General features: G+C 49.4%; 1 protein-coding gene across 1 annotated transcript; it reads left to right on the forward strand.

The window, feature by feature from the left end:
- The first annotated feature begins 361 nt into the window (after window positions 1-361).
- Window positions 362-15,030, forward strand: MAPK15 (mitogen-activated protein kinase 15). Its single transcript, XM_054167245.1, has 14 exons — window positions 362-434; window positions 1,535-1,633; window positions 2,037-2,066; window positions 2,737-2,827; window positions 3,349-3,479; window positions 3,637-3,800; window positions 4,820-4,959; window positions 6,416-6,473; window positions 8,169-8,306; window positions 8,539-8,644; window positions 10,048-10,363; window positions 10,787-10,932; window positions 11,794-12,008; window positions 13,425-15,030. Exons 1-13 carry the CDS (start codon window positions 366-368, stop codon window positions 11,998-12,000), a joined length of 1,695 nt encoding a protein of 564 aa, XP_054023220.1. The 5' UTR covers window positions 362-365; the 3' UTR covers window positions 12,001-12,008; window positions 13,425-15,030.
- The last annotated feature ends 214 nt before the right edge of the window (window positions 15,031-15,244 follow it).

Genomic DNA, 15,244 nt, shown 5'->3' on the forward strand with positions numbered 1-15,244 from the left:
AGTTTGCAGGGGCAGCGGCTGCGTCCCGCCGCGCTAGCGCCGGCGCCGTTCTCTCGGGGTGCGGCTGAGGCGGGCAGAGGCACCGCGCTCGCGGCCCGCCCGGCGCGGGGGCAAGGCAGCCGCGGCCGCTCCGCGCCTCGGCCCGCGCAGGACGCGCGGCGGCCGCTCCGCGCGCGGCCCGACGCTGTGCCCGCGCCCGGCGCACGCGCGGCGCCGCCGTCTCCATGGCAGCCGCGCGCGGCCCAGCCTGCCCTCTTCTAAGGCGCCTGGCCGCGGGACGGGGCCGCCGCCCGCCGCCCGCCGCCCGCTGCCCGCCGCCCGCCGCCCGCCGCCCGCCGCCCGCTGCCCGCCGCCCGCCGGCCGCCATGAGCGTGCCCGAGGTGGAGCCGCTTGTCTCCCAGAAGTACGAGATCAAGAGGCGCCTGGGCAAGGGGGTGAGTGCCCGGCGGGGCTGCGGGAGCCTGGGGGGGGGTCCGGGCAGCGGGGCTTCGCCGGCTCCGTGGCCAGCCGGGCCTCAGGCGCACATGGTGCTGGTGGGTGGAGAAGCCTGGACAGCCGGTGTAAAGATGATCTTTGGAATATTTATCTATTATGCCTGATAGAGAAAAAGCCAAAGCAAAGCGAGCAGGCGATGCCTGGCAGGGCGGCAGGCTTGTGTGCGCCCCTGCCGCTGCTGCGCAGCTACACCTCAGAGGAAGGGGAGCGGGTGGGACTGAAGCTGCCTTTGGGCTCCCGTCTGGCTTTCGTTCCTCTGATTTATTGGAGGACTGCCACACGAAGCTCTTCTAAGACAAGCTTTCGGTTTCCCCTTCTGAATTCGCGCTGCCGTTTTCCTCACAGCTGTGTTTCATTCCAAGTTTGCCTTGGACCTGAGGCTTGCTGCCCCCTTGTCGCCAGTTTCACCTTCCCGCTCCTCAGCTCAGGGCAATCCATTGCATCCCTTGACACACTGTGCTCTTCAAATTGAATTGCAGCATCACAGAAGCATTCAGGTGACCCTCAGGATCACCAAGTCCAACTGTTAACCCTACTCTACAAGGCTCCCCCCTAAACCATACCCCCAGGCACCACATTCAAACCACCTTTAAACACATCCAGGGTTGGGGACTCCACTACCTTTCTGGGCAGCTCATTCCACTCCCTGACCACTCTTGCTGGGAAAACATTTTCCCTAATGTCCAGCCTAGACCTCTCGTGTTGCAGCTTGAGGCCATTCTCGTTTGTTCTATCACCTGTGAGAAGAAACCAGCACCAGCCCCTCCACAACCTCCTTTCAGGTAGCTGTAGACAGCCGTGAGGTCTCCCCTCAGCCTTCGCTTTTCCAAACTAACCATCCCCAGCTCCTTCAGTCTCTCTTCACAACATTTATTCTCCAGGCCCTTCACAGCTTCCTTGCCCTCCTCTGCACTGCCTCCAGCACCTCCACATCCCTCTTGTATTGAGGTGCCCACAACTGGACACAACACAAAGTGAGAGTGTGGGCAGCGCTGCAGATAGCACAGCACACTGTCCCTCTGTCCTCTTTTCTCCCTAGGCTTATGGCATTGTATGGAAAGCAATCGATCGCAGGACAGGAGAGATAGTTGCTGTTAAAAAGATTTTCGATGCTTTCAGGAACAGAACAGATGCTCAGGTGAGATGTTAATTGTTCTAACATGTTCTGAAGGACTCCATAGATATTTTCATGATTGAAGTCTTGGAAAGATGTCAGTTGTCTGACAGTTATGCATGTAACACAGCCTAGAGCTGCATTAGGGTAGAAAGGGGCCATCAGTGGCTGGCTTTGTGCATCACGGTGTTTGATGGCCCTGAGGAAATGCTGTCTTCCCAGGCATGCACCCTTTGTTTGTACCTGGTGGTGTGCTCGCCTGTCTAAGCACAGAGAGCACGCTTGTGGCTCTAGTGAGCAGCTGGCTTTTCCCCAGCCTCTCTGCCACATCAGAGTTTTCTCTGCTCTAGAGGTCAGGATGGAGTTAACCCTCTCCTTGGAAGTCCATGCTCTGGAGATACTAAACTTTATCTCTGTTTATTTACAGAGAACGTTTCGAGAGGTTGTGTTCCTGCAGGTAATGTTCATTTCCCACCCTCCTCTCTGCTTTTTCATTCTCTCTGGCACTGTTCACATCTTTTCTTCCCTTTCTTTTTCCAAATGCAATGAGCAGTGTTGGTAACTTGATTCAGTTCTTCTCTGCACCCTCTTGGCAAGCAGTCTTTCCATGAGTGACCAAGAACACCCGAAGGAAAGGGATAGCTGCTCTTACATTTCCCTTGAGGCATGCCCTGTGCTTTCCCTGGTGTTGGCAGTATCTCCACACTGGGATCACCACACTGACTTGCACTTCCTGGCACTTCCTACACCTGTGTGGACAGAAAGTGTTTTTATTGACATTTCAGTGCCATGCTTTGGAGGTGAGGCTGGGGTGTGGAAGAGATTTACACACTGACAGATTTTCCTTCCATCAGGTGGGAAGCAACTGTGGCCACTTTTTAGTATAGATTGAAACTTTTTTGTGCCTTTCCATTTTCAGCTCCAGGGCAAGACAGTGTGAGGCACTGGGGTTTGCTTTCAGTCTGATGTATGTTCTCAACCAGTAACACTTCAACTGTTGAAGTACCTGACCTTTATTTCTGGTGAAGCATGTTAATGCCTGTTCTTAGACTATAGCACCAAGTGAATCTCTTATGATTCTCAAGCAAGACACTGAATTCTGACAGTGGGGTCTCTTCCCTCTGCAGCAATTTGGTGAACATCCAAATATCATCAAGCTGCTTGATGTTATCCGTGCTCAGAATGACAAGGACATCTACCTCATCTTTGAGTCCATGGGTGAGACTTGGCATTGCACCAGCCACTTAAATGCAGCCTCCCTTAGCAGCTGCCTTTGCTCCCTGCTTTGCTGGTAGTGTGTTGATGATGTGCATGAATATTCATGTAAGCAGACACAGAAGTAGGAGTGGTGCAGGTTTATGTATCAGCTGTGACTGGATAGGAATAGCAGTGAAGCTTTAAAGGGGATGTATGAGAACTGAGTGGCTGAGATGAAGGAAAGATGGCAGGTTAGAGGGTCTGCAGAGACAGGAGAGCTGCACATGGAAGAGGCTGTGCGGTCCCGTTAGAGCAAAAGTGTGCAACAGCAGAGCGGTCACTGCAGCACGAGCTGCAAGTCAGACTGATAGCAGAGAGATTGCAGCACTCTCAGTAATGACAATGTTCACTTCTGTGGAGGGGCAACTGGGAAGGTTACAGTTTGGACAGTAGTCTGCTCTGGCCTTGCTTTGAGGAACTTGTGCTCACACCTTGGTAATCCTTTCCTGATGTAAATACATTACTGATGTAATATATTACAGAGACAGATTTGCATGCTGTGATTAAGAAGGGGAATTTGCTGAAGGATATCCACAAGTGTTACATTCTCTACCAACTTCTGAAGGCAACTAAATTCATCCACTCAGGAAATGTTATTCACAGAGATCAGAAGGTATCTTTCAGTCACAGTCTTTGTCCTTTGCTCACATTTTCTGTTAAACACTAACTGGAAAACTATGAAAAGAATGAGACTGGTAGAAGAACCTTGATCAGAGTCTTCTGCCACTCAGAGACTAAAGAGCTTATTCATTTTCTACTGTTCAATTCAGCCTTCAAATATCTTGCTGGATGCAGACTGCTTTGTTAAGCTTTGTGACTTTGGGCTGGCCAGGTCCTTGAGCCAGGTGAACGAGGACCAAGACAGCCCAGCTCTGACGGAGTATGTGGCGACGCGCTGGTACCGCGCCCCCGAGATCCTGCTCTCCTCTCGCAGGTAACTCCTCAGCCTGAGCCAGGGGGGGACCACTGGGAGAATTTAGTCTGAAAGCCTTAACTCTTCTCATTCCAGATGTCACCAGATACAGCAGCATGTCAGCAGTCCATTTAAACTTCAGTTCTGTGACATAAGAATCTCTCCTTTGTACATTTCCTTCCTGGCTTCCTCGAGTCTCTCTTTACATGCATCAGCAGCTCATCTGCTTGTCACCCTTTCTCTCCTTAAACCTGCATCTTGACAAAGTACCTTAGTCCTCTTTTCCAAGTTCAAGAAGAGCTCTTTAGATAGGCCTTCAGAAAACATTCTACAATGAAATGTTAAATAAGCTGCCTGTTAGTCAGGCTTGGTCCTGGCTTTTTGTTTTTCTTTTTGACTTAAATATACCAAATCCTACTGATCAGAAAAGGAAATAAATACAGGTTGGGTTACCATCCCAGATTGGAAATGTGGCTGTTTTGCAAACTGTCATTAACCCATTGTTTGGCATTTACTTTGCTTAAGTACTTGTAACTACTTTCATGGCTTAAACATGGTTTAGTTGATTAGGTGGTGTTGGATAATAGGTCAGACACGATGCTCTTGAAGGTCTCTTCCAACCTGGTCTGGTCTAGTCCTATTCTATTCTATTCTATTCTATTCTATTCTATTCTATTCTATTCTAGCTACATTATGCCCTGAAAAGTCAGTTGTTTCCAAACAGCATCCTGTAATCTTCACTCTTGATGACATGAAAAGTAAACATTGCCTTGTCCTGGCATCAGCCTCTGGTGCCTTCCCTGGCATGGCTCCCCAGACTAGACTATTAGTGGGATAAGTCTCCTCTCTGTTTTGTGCTTGCCAGTGTCATGATTCCTGAATCTTGTTCACTTAATAGTCCAAACCTGTGAGTGTTCATCTTCAAGGAGTCACCAAGCTTGTTTTTCTAGCAGAACAGGCTAATGGCAGTGCTGGGAATGCCAGGAACAGACAGAGATTTGCTTGACTGAGTCAAGACTTTGTTCTGTTCTTATTTGTAGTTACACTAAAGGCGTGGACATGTGGAGCATTGGCTGTATCCTGGGGGAGCTGCTACTTGGGAAACCCCTTTTCCCTGGAACATCAACAGTTAATCAAATTGAGATGATCTTCAGGGTCATTCCTGCCCCATCCCCAGAAGGTAGGACCCTTCTCTGTATTTAGGGAAGAGATTAGAAGAGTGAAAGCAAGCAGCCCAGCTGGATCAGGAAGTGAATCTAACTTCTTTCCAAGGAAATCAAAGAGTAAATTGTGGGAGGAAAGGAAGCCTGTCCTTGAGGAGGTGAGAAACAAGAACCAGGCCTCCAAGACATTTCTGATTTACAAGAGGAAACCAGGTTAAAACAGAGTGTCATAGTTCAGTGGATCTTGCACAGCAAAGGGAAATTAGGCCTTTTGGTATGGAAATCTAAACACAGAAGTGAATGTTGGGGTAAATGTATGTTAAATCCCCAAGGGAGCAGGATGATGATGATGATGATGATGATGACTGTCTTCTCTGAGTTCCAGCCTAACAGCCTATACATTTTATAAACTTTTACAATGTGTTAATGTGTTGTAACTAAGCTATCAAGAAAAACAAGTGCCTTCAGTGTAAGGACATCAGAGTTTTGGAGGATTCCATTCAGGTTTCAAGGGATTTATCATTTTTTTTATTAGAGCTTTGTTTGCTGGGAATGAAATATGAACAGAAATGTGTGTGTGAAAGCAGGGATTAGAAGAATAGGCAGCACTGAGAAGAGAAAATGCTATTCCATTCTCACAGTGCAACTGAGGAATGTGTTCATAGAATCCTAGAATGGCTCAGGTCGGAAGGGACCTTAGAGCTCATCTCCTCCAACCTCCCCACCAACTGCTTCAGGCCTCATCCAGCCTGGCCTTGAACACCCTCAGGGAGGAGGCAGCCTCAACCTCCCTGAGCAACTTATTCCAGTGTCCCACCACCCTCCTACTGAAGAACTTCTTGATAATATGGAAACCAGAATGTCTGCACTCTAAGAGAAGAGCACAGGACAAATGGCTAATTAGAAGTCCCTCAGGGCAGTGGCTGCCAGGTTACAGCATCTCACAGCCACATTTGCTGTTGCTTTGGGCCACACAAGTGAAAACAAACACTTGTTCCAAACGTTATTGCAAGGAAAGGGAACCAACCTAGCAGGAGCAGCTTTGCCTAGGATTTATGGGGACCAAAGCAGCAAGAGAATTGCTTAGCAGCTGTTGAGGTCTTGAGAGTATGTGTTCAGAAACCAGTTTATCATCGCTGGTCAAAAAGCAGCCGAGCAGACGGAAAGAGGACATCAACAGCTGGCAGCCCTTGTTCTCTGTGTGCCACACAAGGGACACAGATCATTTGGCCTCAGCTATCTTGGTGCTTCTGCAGATGTGGGTGTCAGAGTGCAAGTTTGTGAAACCTATGGCAGAATGAATAGGAGCTGAGAAAACCAGCTGAGGAATTTCCATCACCAGTCTGTGAGATCTCCCATGGAGTTTGAGTGGATAATTTCCTATGTTAATATCAAATCTTCGCTTTTCTGCACTGTCTGTGCAGCTCAGGTGATCCTAACCTTGGCATGAACTGTGTCCTTTCCTTACTGCAGATATCTTGGCTATGCAGTCAGACTACAAGGCCTCAATCATTAACCAGTGGAGTTCTGGGTAAGCCTTGGATGTGCCTCCACCTCTGTGATGTCAGCAGGTTCCCCATGGGACAGCAATGTGCCCTTGTGGCCAAGAGGGCCAATGGGAGGCTGGGGTGCAGTAAGGGGAGTGTGTCCAGCAGATCAAGGGAGGTTCTCCTCCCCCTCTGCTCTGCCCTGCTGAGACCTCACCTGGAATATTGCATCCAGTTCTGGGCTTCCCAGTTCAGGAGGGACAGGGATCTGCTGGGGAGAGTCCAAGGGAGGGCTACAAGGATGATGAAGGGACTGCAGCACTACCTGGTGAGGAGAGGCTGAGAGACCTGGGGCTGGTTAGCCTGGAGAATAGACTGAGAGGGGATCTGATCAATGTCTATCAATATATGAGGGCCTGGGGTCAAGAGGGAGGGGGATCCTCTCTCAGTTGCACCCTGTGACAGGACAGGGGACAGTGGATATAAACTACCACCTCAACAAGAGGAGGAACTTCTTGACTGTGAGGGTCACAGAGCACTGGAACAGGCTACCCAGAAAGGTTGTGGAGTCTCCTTCTCTGGAGACTTTCCAGCCCTGTCTGGATGTGTTCCTGTGTGACCTGTGCTGGATTCTATGGTCCTGATCTGGCAGGGGGGTTTGACTCAATGATCTTGGGAGCTCCTTTCCAACCCCTAACATCCTGTGAGCATCCTGTGATCCCTGGAGTTCACCTTCTGTTGTTCATGAGAAGAAATGACTTCTTCTCTCTGCAGATTCACCTAACCCTGGGAAGGGGATGCAAAGTTAAAAACCCACATTGCTGACAAGACCAAATGTGAGAATAAGAAAGCCAAGTGAGGCTGGGCCTGCATTCCCAACTCTTGGCATCTGTGCTTTCTCAAAAGCAGAACATTTTCCTACCCTGAGTCACTTGGCTCTCTGATGACACTGGTTCACACATGGAGAGCCTGAATCTCTTCAGGCTGGCAGCCTCATTCCAACTGCTTAGCAGCTCTCTGATTTTTTTCACACTCCCTCCTCCTGTCTCTGTCACAGCTCTTTTGGATGCTCCAGTCCTGCACAGACTACCAGATCAGGCTGTGTTTATTACACATCTGATAGTAAACTTCATGCTGTTATGCTATCCTATGGCCACAGCAAAGGACTCCTCAGTCTTCCAGTACTCCCTGCTTGTATCTGAGGTGGCACCAGTGGGCCCTTCTTTCCCCTAGGGGTCTGCAGACTGTGTGGCCATGCTGCCTGTGGTGGGAGTTGTGGAGCTGTTGCCTGCTGGGGTTCATAGGTTTGGGCTGGGGTGGCTCAGAGTGCAAGCTCCAGCAGCTCCCTTGCTGCTCACATGAGCAGCACCTGTGTTTTCATGCTGACTTATGCTGCCTTCAGCTGGCATCCTGCAGCATGATTCCCTTTCACCCAGGGATGCCAGCTGTCCAGTGGACCTGTTATTCCCTCTGTCTGATACTGCCTGGTGTCCCCCACTCCACTGAAATGAGGAAGACCAGGCTTGCAGGTCAGGCATCCCTTGTAGGCTCCTGCTAGTGAGGCATTCAAACCAAGGGGTAAAAGACCTTCCTGTCCCCCAGGCCTGTGCTCCAGGGCTGTGAGACCATTTGTGAGTGAGCTCTGGAGTCAGCTGTCACCTTGATGTGAGTGCCAGGACTGCAGTTCATGCCCTCACCTTGGACACTGGGAGCTTATGTTGTTGTTTTCTGGCTTGTAGGCAGCGAGTAACATTCGAGGAGCTTTTCCCAGCCTCTACTCCATTGCCTGCCTTGGATCTCCTGAAAAAGCTTTTGGTATTTAACCCTGAGAAACGACTCACAGCAGAGGAGGCTCTGCAGCACCCCTATGTGAGAAGGTGAGAGCAATGCCAGTGTGCACTTGGCCCTGCTGTTTCCTGGATGCTATGGGCCTGCTCTGGGCATCAGTTTTCCTTCTGTGCATTACAGACAAAGCCAATTCCTCATTTTCTCCAACCCTGCTTGCACCAGATGGGCCCCAACAGATTTGTACCAATCCTGTTGAACACTCTGTTAATCTGTGGTGGTGGTTTTAATCTTAGTGAATTACATTATGTCTCATCTTCCTAGGTTTCACTGTCCTGCCACGGAGCCCTCTCTGGATTCTGAAGTGATTCTTCCTTTAGGTGATGACACCCAGCTGTCTGTGGCAGAGTACCGAAATAAATTGTATGAGGTACTTGCTCTTCCTCTGTTTAACAAAATCCTCCAGCTGAGCTGCCATTTTTGCACACACTCACTGAATGTTGCCATTTCCCTCTCTTTGAGCTCCCCTAGGCTTTCCATGCATGCCTACAGTTCCCTCTTGCTGCTTCTGATCAGTCAGCTCCACTTTGTTGTCATTTTAGAGAGGGCTTTACATGAAAGTCTGTAAAGCATGGTGCCTAAGAAGGACTGTGCTGGAGGAAAATAGACTGGATCCAACAGTCCCAGGGAGATGAGGCTGCCACTCCATGTGCCCATGTCCAGCCAGCAGCAAGGCTGTGTTCTCAGCAGGCACACAGGAAACAGAGACACTGTCTATACACAAACACATGGCCGGCCACAGGGAGCATCAACAGAGCACCAGCAGCCTCAATCCTGCTCCCTTCTCTGCCTGAGCAAGGTGGAAGCCCACTGTGAGAACATCTATACAAGGTGGCTTCCTGCAGCAGCTGTCCTCAGCCTGCCCAGCAGCTGGCTCTGGGCTTCTCATCTCTCAGGTGCTGGCACTGGGACATGCAAGCCCCCAGGGCTGCAGACCTGCTCCAGTGGCTGGGACAGACCATGCAGACAGACAGCTGGTCAGGATTTTGCAGGTCCTTTAGCTGACCTCTGTCCCCAGTGTTTTGCCTGTAGAGATGAGGAGGTCTTCTCCCACCTTTAGCTGACCTCTGTCCCCAGTGTTTTGCCTGTAGAGATGAGGAGGTCTTCTCCCACCTTTAGCTGACCTCTGTCCCCAGTGTTTTGCCTGTAGAGATGAGGAGGTCTTCTCCCACCCTGGGAGTGTTCATAGGCCAAGCTGGTTGGGGCTCTGAGCAACCTGCTGTAGTGGGAGATGTCCCTGCCCATGGTAAGGTGCTGGACTTGATGATCCTTGAAGGTCCCTTCCAGCCCCCTCTCTGATTCTTTAACAGTTGCCTAGATGCAGATTCATTTTTGTTTCCCAGCAGAACAGGCAGCTAACTGTCCTCTGAAGGCCAAGAAGACTGGACTCTCCACAGATCATCTTAAAGCCCTTCTTTCTGTCTTTTGGGGTTTTTTTCCCCTTGAATTTCTATGACTCTTCTGGGGCAAGTTAACATCATTAGTGCTGGCCTTATAGATTCTGTCTTTTCCAAGCCTGACAGCCACTTACTGAACTTGCCTGTGTAATCCTTTTTCTTAATGCTTCAGCCCTTGCATTCTTTTGGTCACATTTCATTTTTTAGTTCTTATTCTATGACATTCTTTCCAGTCCTAAATTAATTGTAAAACTCTAGTTGTTACCTAGCCTGTGAAATAAACTGCAGTTATTTGCCTTTCTCTTTGTTTCTGTGTGTTGTTCCTCTGCTCTGCTGTGCAGCTGTGTTAGGTCTAACCAACTTCTCCTGTCTCTAGATGATCCTTGAAAGGAAATTAAAGGAGAATTCCTTGAAAGGAAACCCAAAGGAGCAAATGCAGAGAGAAAATGCTCAACTGAGCCAGCCTGAATCCAGGCCACTTCTTCCAAATCCCAGTCCTGTGGCTTTGCCTGCCAGGGAAGGCCAGAGACAACCAACATCTCCTCTTCTGAAAGCTTCATGTGTGCAGGCTGGAGCTGCACCCAGTGTCCAGCCACAAGTACCCAGCCAGAGTGAAGGTTCAGCAGGAGCTTTATGTCAGAGACCAAAGCTCAGTGTGATCTACAATCCCATCACACACACTGTTGTTCAAGGTAGGTACAGTCCTCCTGCAGTATGATAATCCACCCTGGGGCATTCTTACGGAGAAGGAAATCCAAAAGAGACTGAGTGAGGAAAGAGGGGAAATTTACAGGGCACAAGGAGAGGATGGGAGTGTGGAAGGGAAATAAGAACAAACACTGCTGAATGAGTTCTGAGTGTATGAAGTTCTCTTGGTCTCCTTCCTGCCTCAGTCTTTCTGTTCCTTTCTGCTTTCTCTTTGCTTCTCTGCTGCTGTCATGTTTCCCATGCCCTTTGGAGCTGGTTTGGTTTGCTGCAGCTTTCAAACTTTATTCAGTCATTTTGTGAGACAAAGCAAGGGGCTGGCAGGGGCTGACAGCTTTTATGCCAGGGGTTTCTGTGCTCTCATCATTTTCCTACATCCTCTCATGTTTGTTTGGTTTTTTCTTCTGCAGGTAATGCAAACTCTGGTGCTGTGATCAGGAACTGTTCTGTACCACCTTCTCACCAGGCCAGAACTGCTAGCAATAGGAAACTGGGGAGGCAAATCACATGGGCAAAGGCTCAGCCACCTCCGGCGAGCCTGCAGAGCCTTCACAACGTGAGTAGCAGTCCTGTGAAAACCAAAATGAGAGACACAAACCATCTGACAGAGACACAAACTATCCTCACTTGCAACTTGGTAGAGATGCTTCAGTGAGAGGCCAGAGGTTATGCTCTGCAACTAAGTGTATACATTCTTACCAGTTGAAATCGCTGCAGTTTTGGATAGACACTGCAGTTCTGTGGCGGGAATGGAGGGTCAGTCAAGCGGTGGCAGTAGCCTGGTCTGGTAAGACAGCTGGACCCGAGTACAGCCTGCTCTCCTCACTGGAGAGCTGAAGAACCTGTCCAGAGAAGGGCAACAAAGCTGGGGAGGGGTCTGGAGCACAGCCCTGTGAGGAGAGGCTGAGGGTTTGTGAGAGAGCTGGGAGCTGGGGTTGCTTAGCCTGGAGAAGAGGAGGCTCAGGGGAGACCTTCTTGCTCTCTCCAACTCCCTGAAGGGAAGTTGTAGCCAGGTGGGGGTTGGTCTCTTCTCCCAGGCACCCAGCACCAGAACAAGAGGACACAGTCTCAAGCTGTGCCAGGGGAGGTTCAGGCTGGATGTTAGGAAGAGATTGGCCATTGGAATGTGTTGAAAACAAGAAGGTATCCTAACAGGCCTTTGGGCTTTTGCACCACTGCAGGACTAGTTTGTTCTACCTTGCTCTAGTGCCCTGATTCCTGATGCAGCCATTCTCAAGGCCTTCTCCCTCACATCATTCTCACCATACTTCTTGCTCTTCCAAAACAGTCTGGTTTGTTTATTATTCATATAACACTCCAGATCTCTCCTGCTCCTCAGCAGAAGTCAAATTTGTGTCCCTTGTTTGTATTTCAGAAACCTGGTTGCAAGTCACTAATTTGGCTTTTTCTCACACAGAATCCAAGAAGTACTCAGAGTCACAGCAGAGAGGTTTGTCCCCTTCTGAAGACCAGTAAGAAGATGTTCCAGGTTACTGCAAATGTTGGAGCTGCTGGTGATCCAAAAGCATCCATGGGCAGCTACTCCCAAGCCTATGGCACCATCTGTAAATCTGCACTGCAGAGTCTGCCCATACCAAAGTCCTGCCAACAACAGGAGCAGTGAAGGTGCAGGTAAGATGCAGCTCATCTCACCAGCCCCCTAACAGCAAGGTGCAGCAGGCACTGGAGAATGCTTTGTTCCTTGCATGGGACACTGCTCTGCTTTCCTCAGGAAAGAGAAGCTGAGCCCTTTGCCTTCAGCCCTGCCAGCCATGGGCCCAGCACTGTTTCCTCCCACCCTAAGCAGTGAACACTGTCAGGCTGTGTTCCTCATTTGATTGATTGCAAAAAACCCTGAAGTGGCAATGTGCTGCTACATGAATGTAGGCATGTTTAAACTGTTCAGGGTCTGTCTGAACTTCATGAAGTTCAACAAGGCCATGTCAGGCTGTCAGTCCAGGCTGGGGATGAAGGGATGGATAAGGATTGGGGCTAGTGGTGGATGAAAACTGGGCATGAGCCAACAGTGTGCGTTTGCAGCCCAGGAGCCAACATGAAGCCTCCTGAGCTCCATGCAAAGCAGCATGGCTAGCAGGTCAGGGAAGGTGATTCTTCCCCTCTACTTGGCTCTTGTGACACCCTGCCTGGAGCACTGCATCCAGCTCTGGGCTCCCCAGTACAAGAAAGACATGGACTAGTTAGAGGAGGAGGTCCAGAGGAGAGCCAAGAAAATGATTGAAGGGATGGAACACCCCTCATGAAGAGAGGCTGAGAGAGTCTGGATTGTTCAGTCTGGAGGAGAGAAGGCTCTGGGAAGACCTTCTGGGTGTTACTTAAAGGGGGCTTATAAGAAGGATAACTTTGAATTGAGGCTTGTAGTGCCAGAAGAAGGAGCAGTGGGTAGGAAGTGGCAGAGGGTGGCTCATAAGGAAGACATTTTGTACAATGAGGGTGCTGAGACAGTGGCACAGGTTGCCAGAGAAGCTGTGGATGCCCTTTCCCTGGAAGTGTTCAAGGAGAGACTGGATGGGGCTCTGAGCAACCTGCTCTAGCAGGAGCTGTCCCTGCCCATGGCAGGGGGCTGGACTCAGTCATCCTTGAAGACCCTTCCAGCCCATTCTCTGATTCTTTAGCAGCTGCTTAAATACAGATTCCCTTTTGTTTCCCAGCAGAGCAGGTAGCTCACTGTTCTCTGAAGACCAAGGAGATTTGACCTCTTCACAGATCATCTTAAAGCCCTTCTTTTTTTCAGTTTTCTTTTCCCCATGACTCCTCTGGGGTAAATGATAGTCAGTGGTGCCTTGTTTTCATTCAAATGCAGCAGAAAAGCATTTTCAACATAGCTGGGTTCTGCTGCAACATTTAATAGCCTACCTAAGGTGTGAGATTGTAACTGTTGTAATAATAAATACTTCATAGTGCACTACAGAAAAAGCTCTGGGTTCCAATCAATGTTTGCTGTGTGTGCAAAGGGAAAAAATACAGCCAGGAATCTCTTGTTCAATGAATACTATGGTAATTATTATTATTGTTCCTTCTTGCTTTCAGAAAGCAATGTTCCAAGAGATACCAATGGTGCAACATCATGAAGTCATCACCAGGCAACAGTGGGACTGTAGCAAACTTTAAATCTCTATTCCTGTTGTAATTCTGATTCTTGGTACATTCTCCTTGTCAACTTGAAGCTCTTACACCAAGTCTGTCCCTGAAATGTTACTTCACCTGTTCCAGAAGGCTGGGGCTGCAGGTACAGAGGGGATTCAGGCACTCAAGTGCAACAGGTGAGTACTGCTGCTGTGGACAGGAGATCCATTTTCTCTTTTGGTACCTGAACACCAGAGGCTAAACATTCACCTCTGTACCAAGTGTGTGCTCTTCAGCCTGGCAATAGCAGGGAGCTGGGACTGCAGCTGCCACCAAGTCCTGCTCTTTTCTGGTACATCCATAAAATAGGCATTTGCTGTCTGTCTCAGGCACAGGGGACACAGGAATGGGGGTGAGAGGGGGGCACGGTGCTCTGCCTAGCCTCCTGGCTCTCCTGAGTCCAGGGTGCCAGTTCTCCTGCACAGAAAATGGAGCAAGCCTGGCACCTGACAATACAACATGGCACCTACCATCCTCTGTGAACCTTTTCTCAGCCTGAGCGAGAGGTGATGGGCTGCAACACCAACCTGGCTTTGGTTATTACCAAGGGAATTGGTTATTCAGCAGTATTTACACCTGCAGCACCTGGTAAGCAGCACATCACCAAGGAGATGAGCTGTCCTGGGTCTGGTCAGCACCATGCTGAGCAAGGTGAAAGCCTAAAGATCTACACAAACAGAGCAGCATTGTAAAATGTTCACATAATCTATGACTAAAGAAATTATGACCTTCCTAACTTGTCTGCTGTGGAATGATGCTGCAGCAGGTAGGCTTGGGAAAGGCTGAGGAGGTATGGAATGAGGTAAGAATTACACAAAGCAGGGCTAGCAATATACAAGAGGGTGTATATCTCTACAGCTAATCTTCCTCTCCAGAGCAAAATGATTTGTGTGTGTATCACCTGGCAGAGAAGCACTGCAGTTCACTGGGGACTCACCAATGCCTGGATCTGATCACTTAGAGCAGGCAAAAGCAGCATATAGACAGCTTTTGGGACAGGCTCTGGGCTGTCTGGAAGGCTGCACTGCCCTCTACATTTACACAGTGTGGATAGCCCTGAGAAATCTATTTCAGCTTTTCTTGCAAGTTTTGGCCACTTCTTCCCTCTTTTTTTCCCCCCCTCTCAAGTTTATTTCTGGGTTTACCTCCTCATGTTACAATAATTCCTCTTGATTCTGGCAGACTTTTGCCACCAGCTGCATTACTGTGGAAAGCAGCAGGTGTTTTGGTTTGGGTTTTTTTCCAGATCAACCTCTCTCCCCACACACTTACTTCTCAGAGTTCTCAGCAGACAGTAAATAGCCATTAATTGTTGCAGATATGTAAATTGTGTGAAGCCTGCTGAATTACATAATTGCTGTGGGAGCTGGCAGCCTAAAACAGGGGAGGTTTGAAAGGCCCTGCTGAAGTCCCCCTCAGGAGCCAATGCAGCCACATCCTGAGCTGGTTTGCTGCAGCCAGGGTAACCAGTGGGCAGCCAGGAAACCCAGACTAATGGGAACAGGCAGCTCAGGAGCTGAGCTCCAGGGAAGAGCATCCCTCCCTGTCCTCTCTTTACACTATGGCACAAAGATCTGGAGAAAAGGAGTCCCACTTTAGCAGTCCTGCTGGATGCCAGGCAGAGGGGAAAAGCCAAACAGCCAAGTAACCAACCAACATCTACAAAGTTTTCTTGAGAGCCTCTGTCTCTGCCTTCTGTCCTGCAAGACACTGACACAACAGAC

The sequence above is a fragment of the Dryobates pubescens genome, chromosome 14 (assembly GCF_014839835.1).
Source record: "Dryobates pubescens isolate bDryPub1 chromosome 14, bDryPub1.pri, whole genome shotgun sequence".
NCBI classification, from domain to species: Eukaryota; Metazoa; Chordata; class Aves; order Piciformes; family Picidae; genus Dryobates; species Dryobates pubescens.

Coding starts and splice junctions, on each gene's coding strand:
- MAPK15 (XM_054167245.1), top strand. CDS start 366: ATGAGCGTGCCCGAGGTGGAGCCGCTTGTCTCCCAGAAGTACGAGATC. Junction 435..1,534: donor AGAGGCGCCTGGGCAAGGGG/GTGAGTGCCCGG, acceptor TTTTCTCCCTAG/GCTTATGGCATTGTATGGAA. Junction 8,645..10,047: donor ACCGAAATAAATTGTATGAG/GTACTTGCTCTT, acceptor TCCTGTCTCTAG/ATGATCCTTGAAAGGAAATT.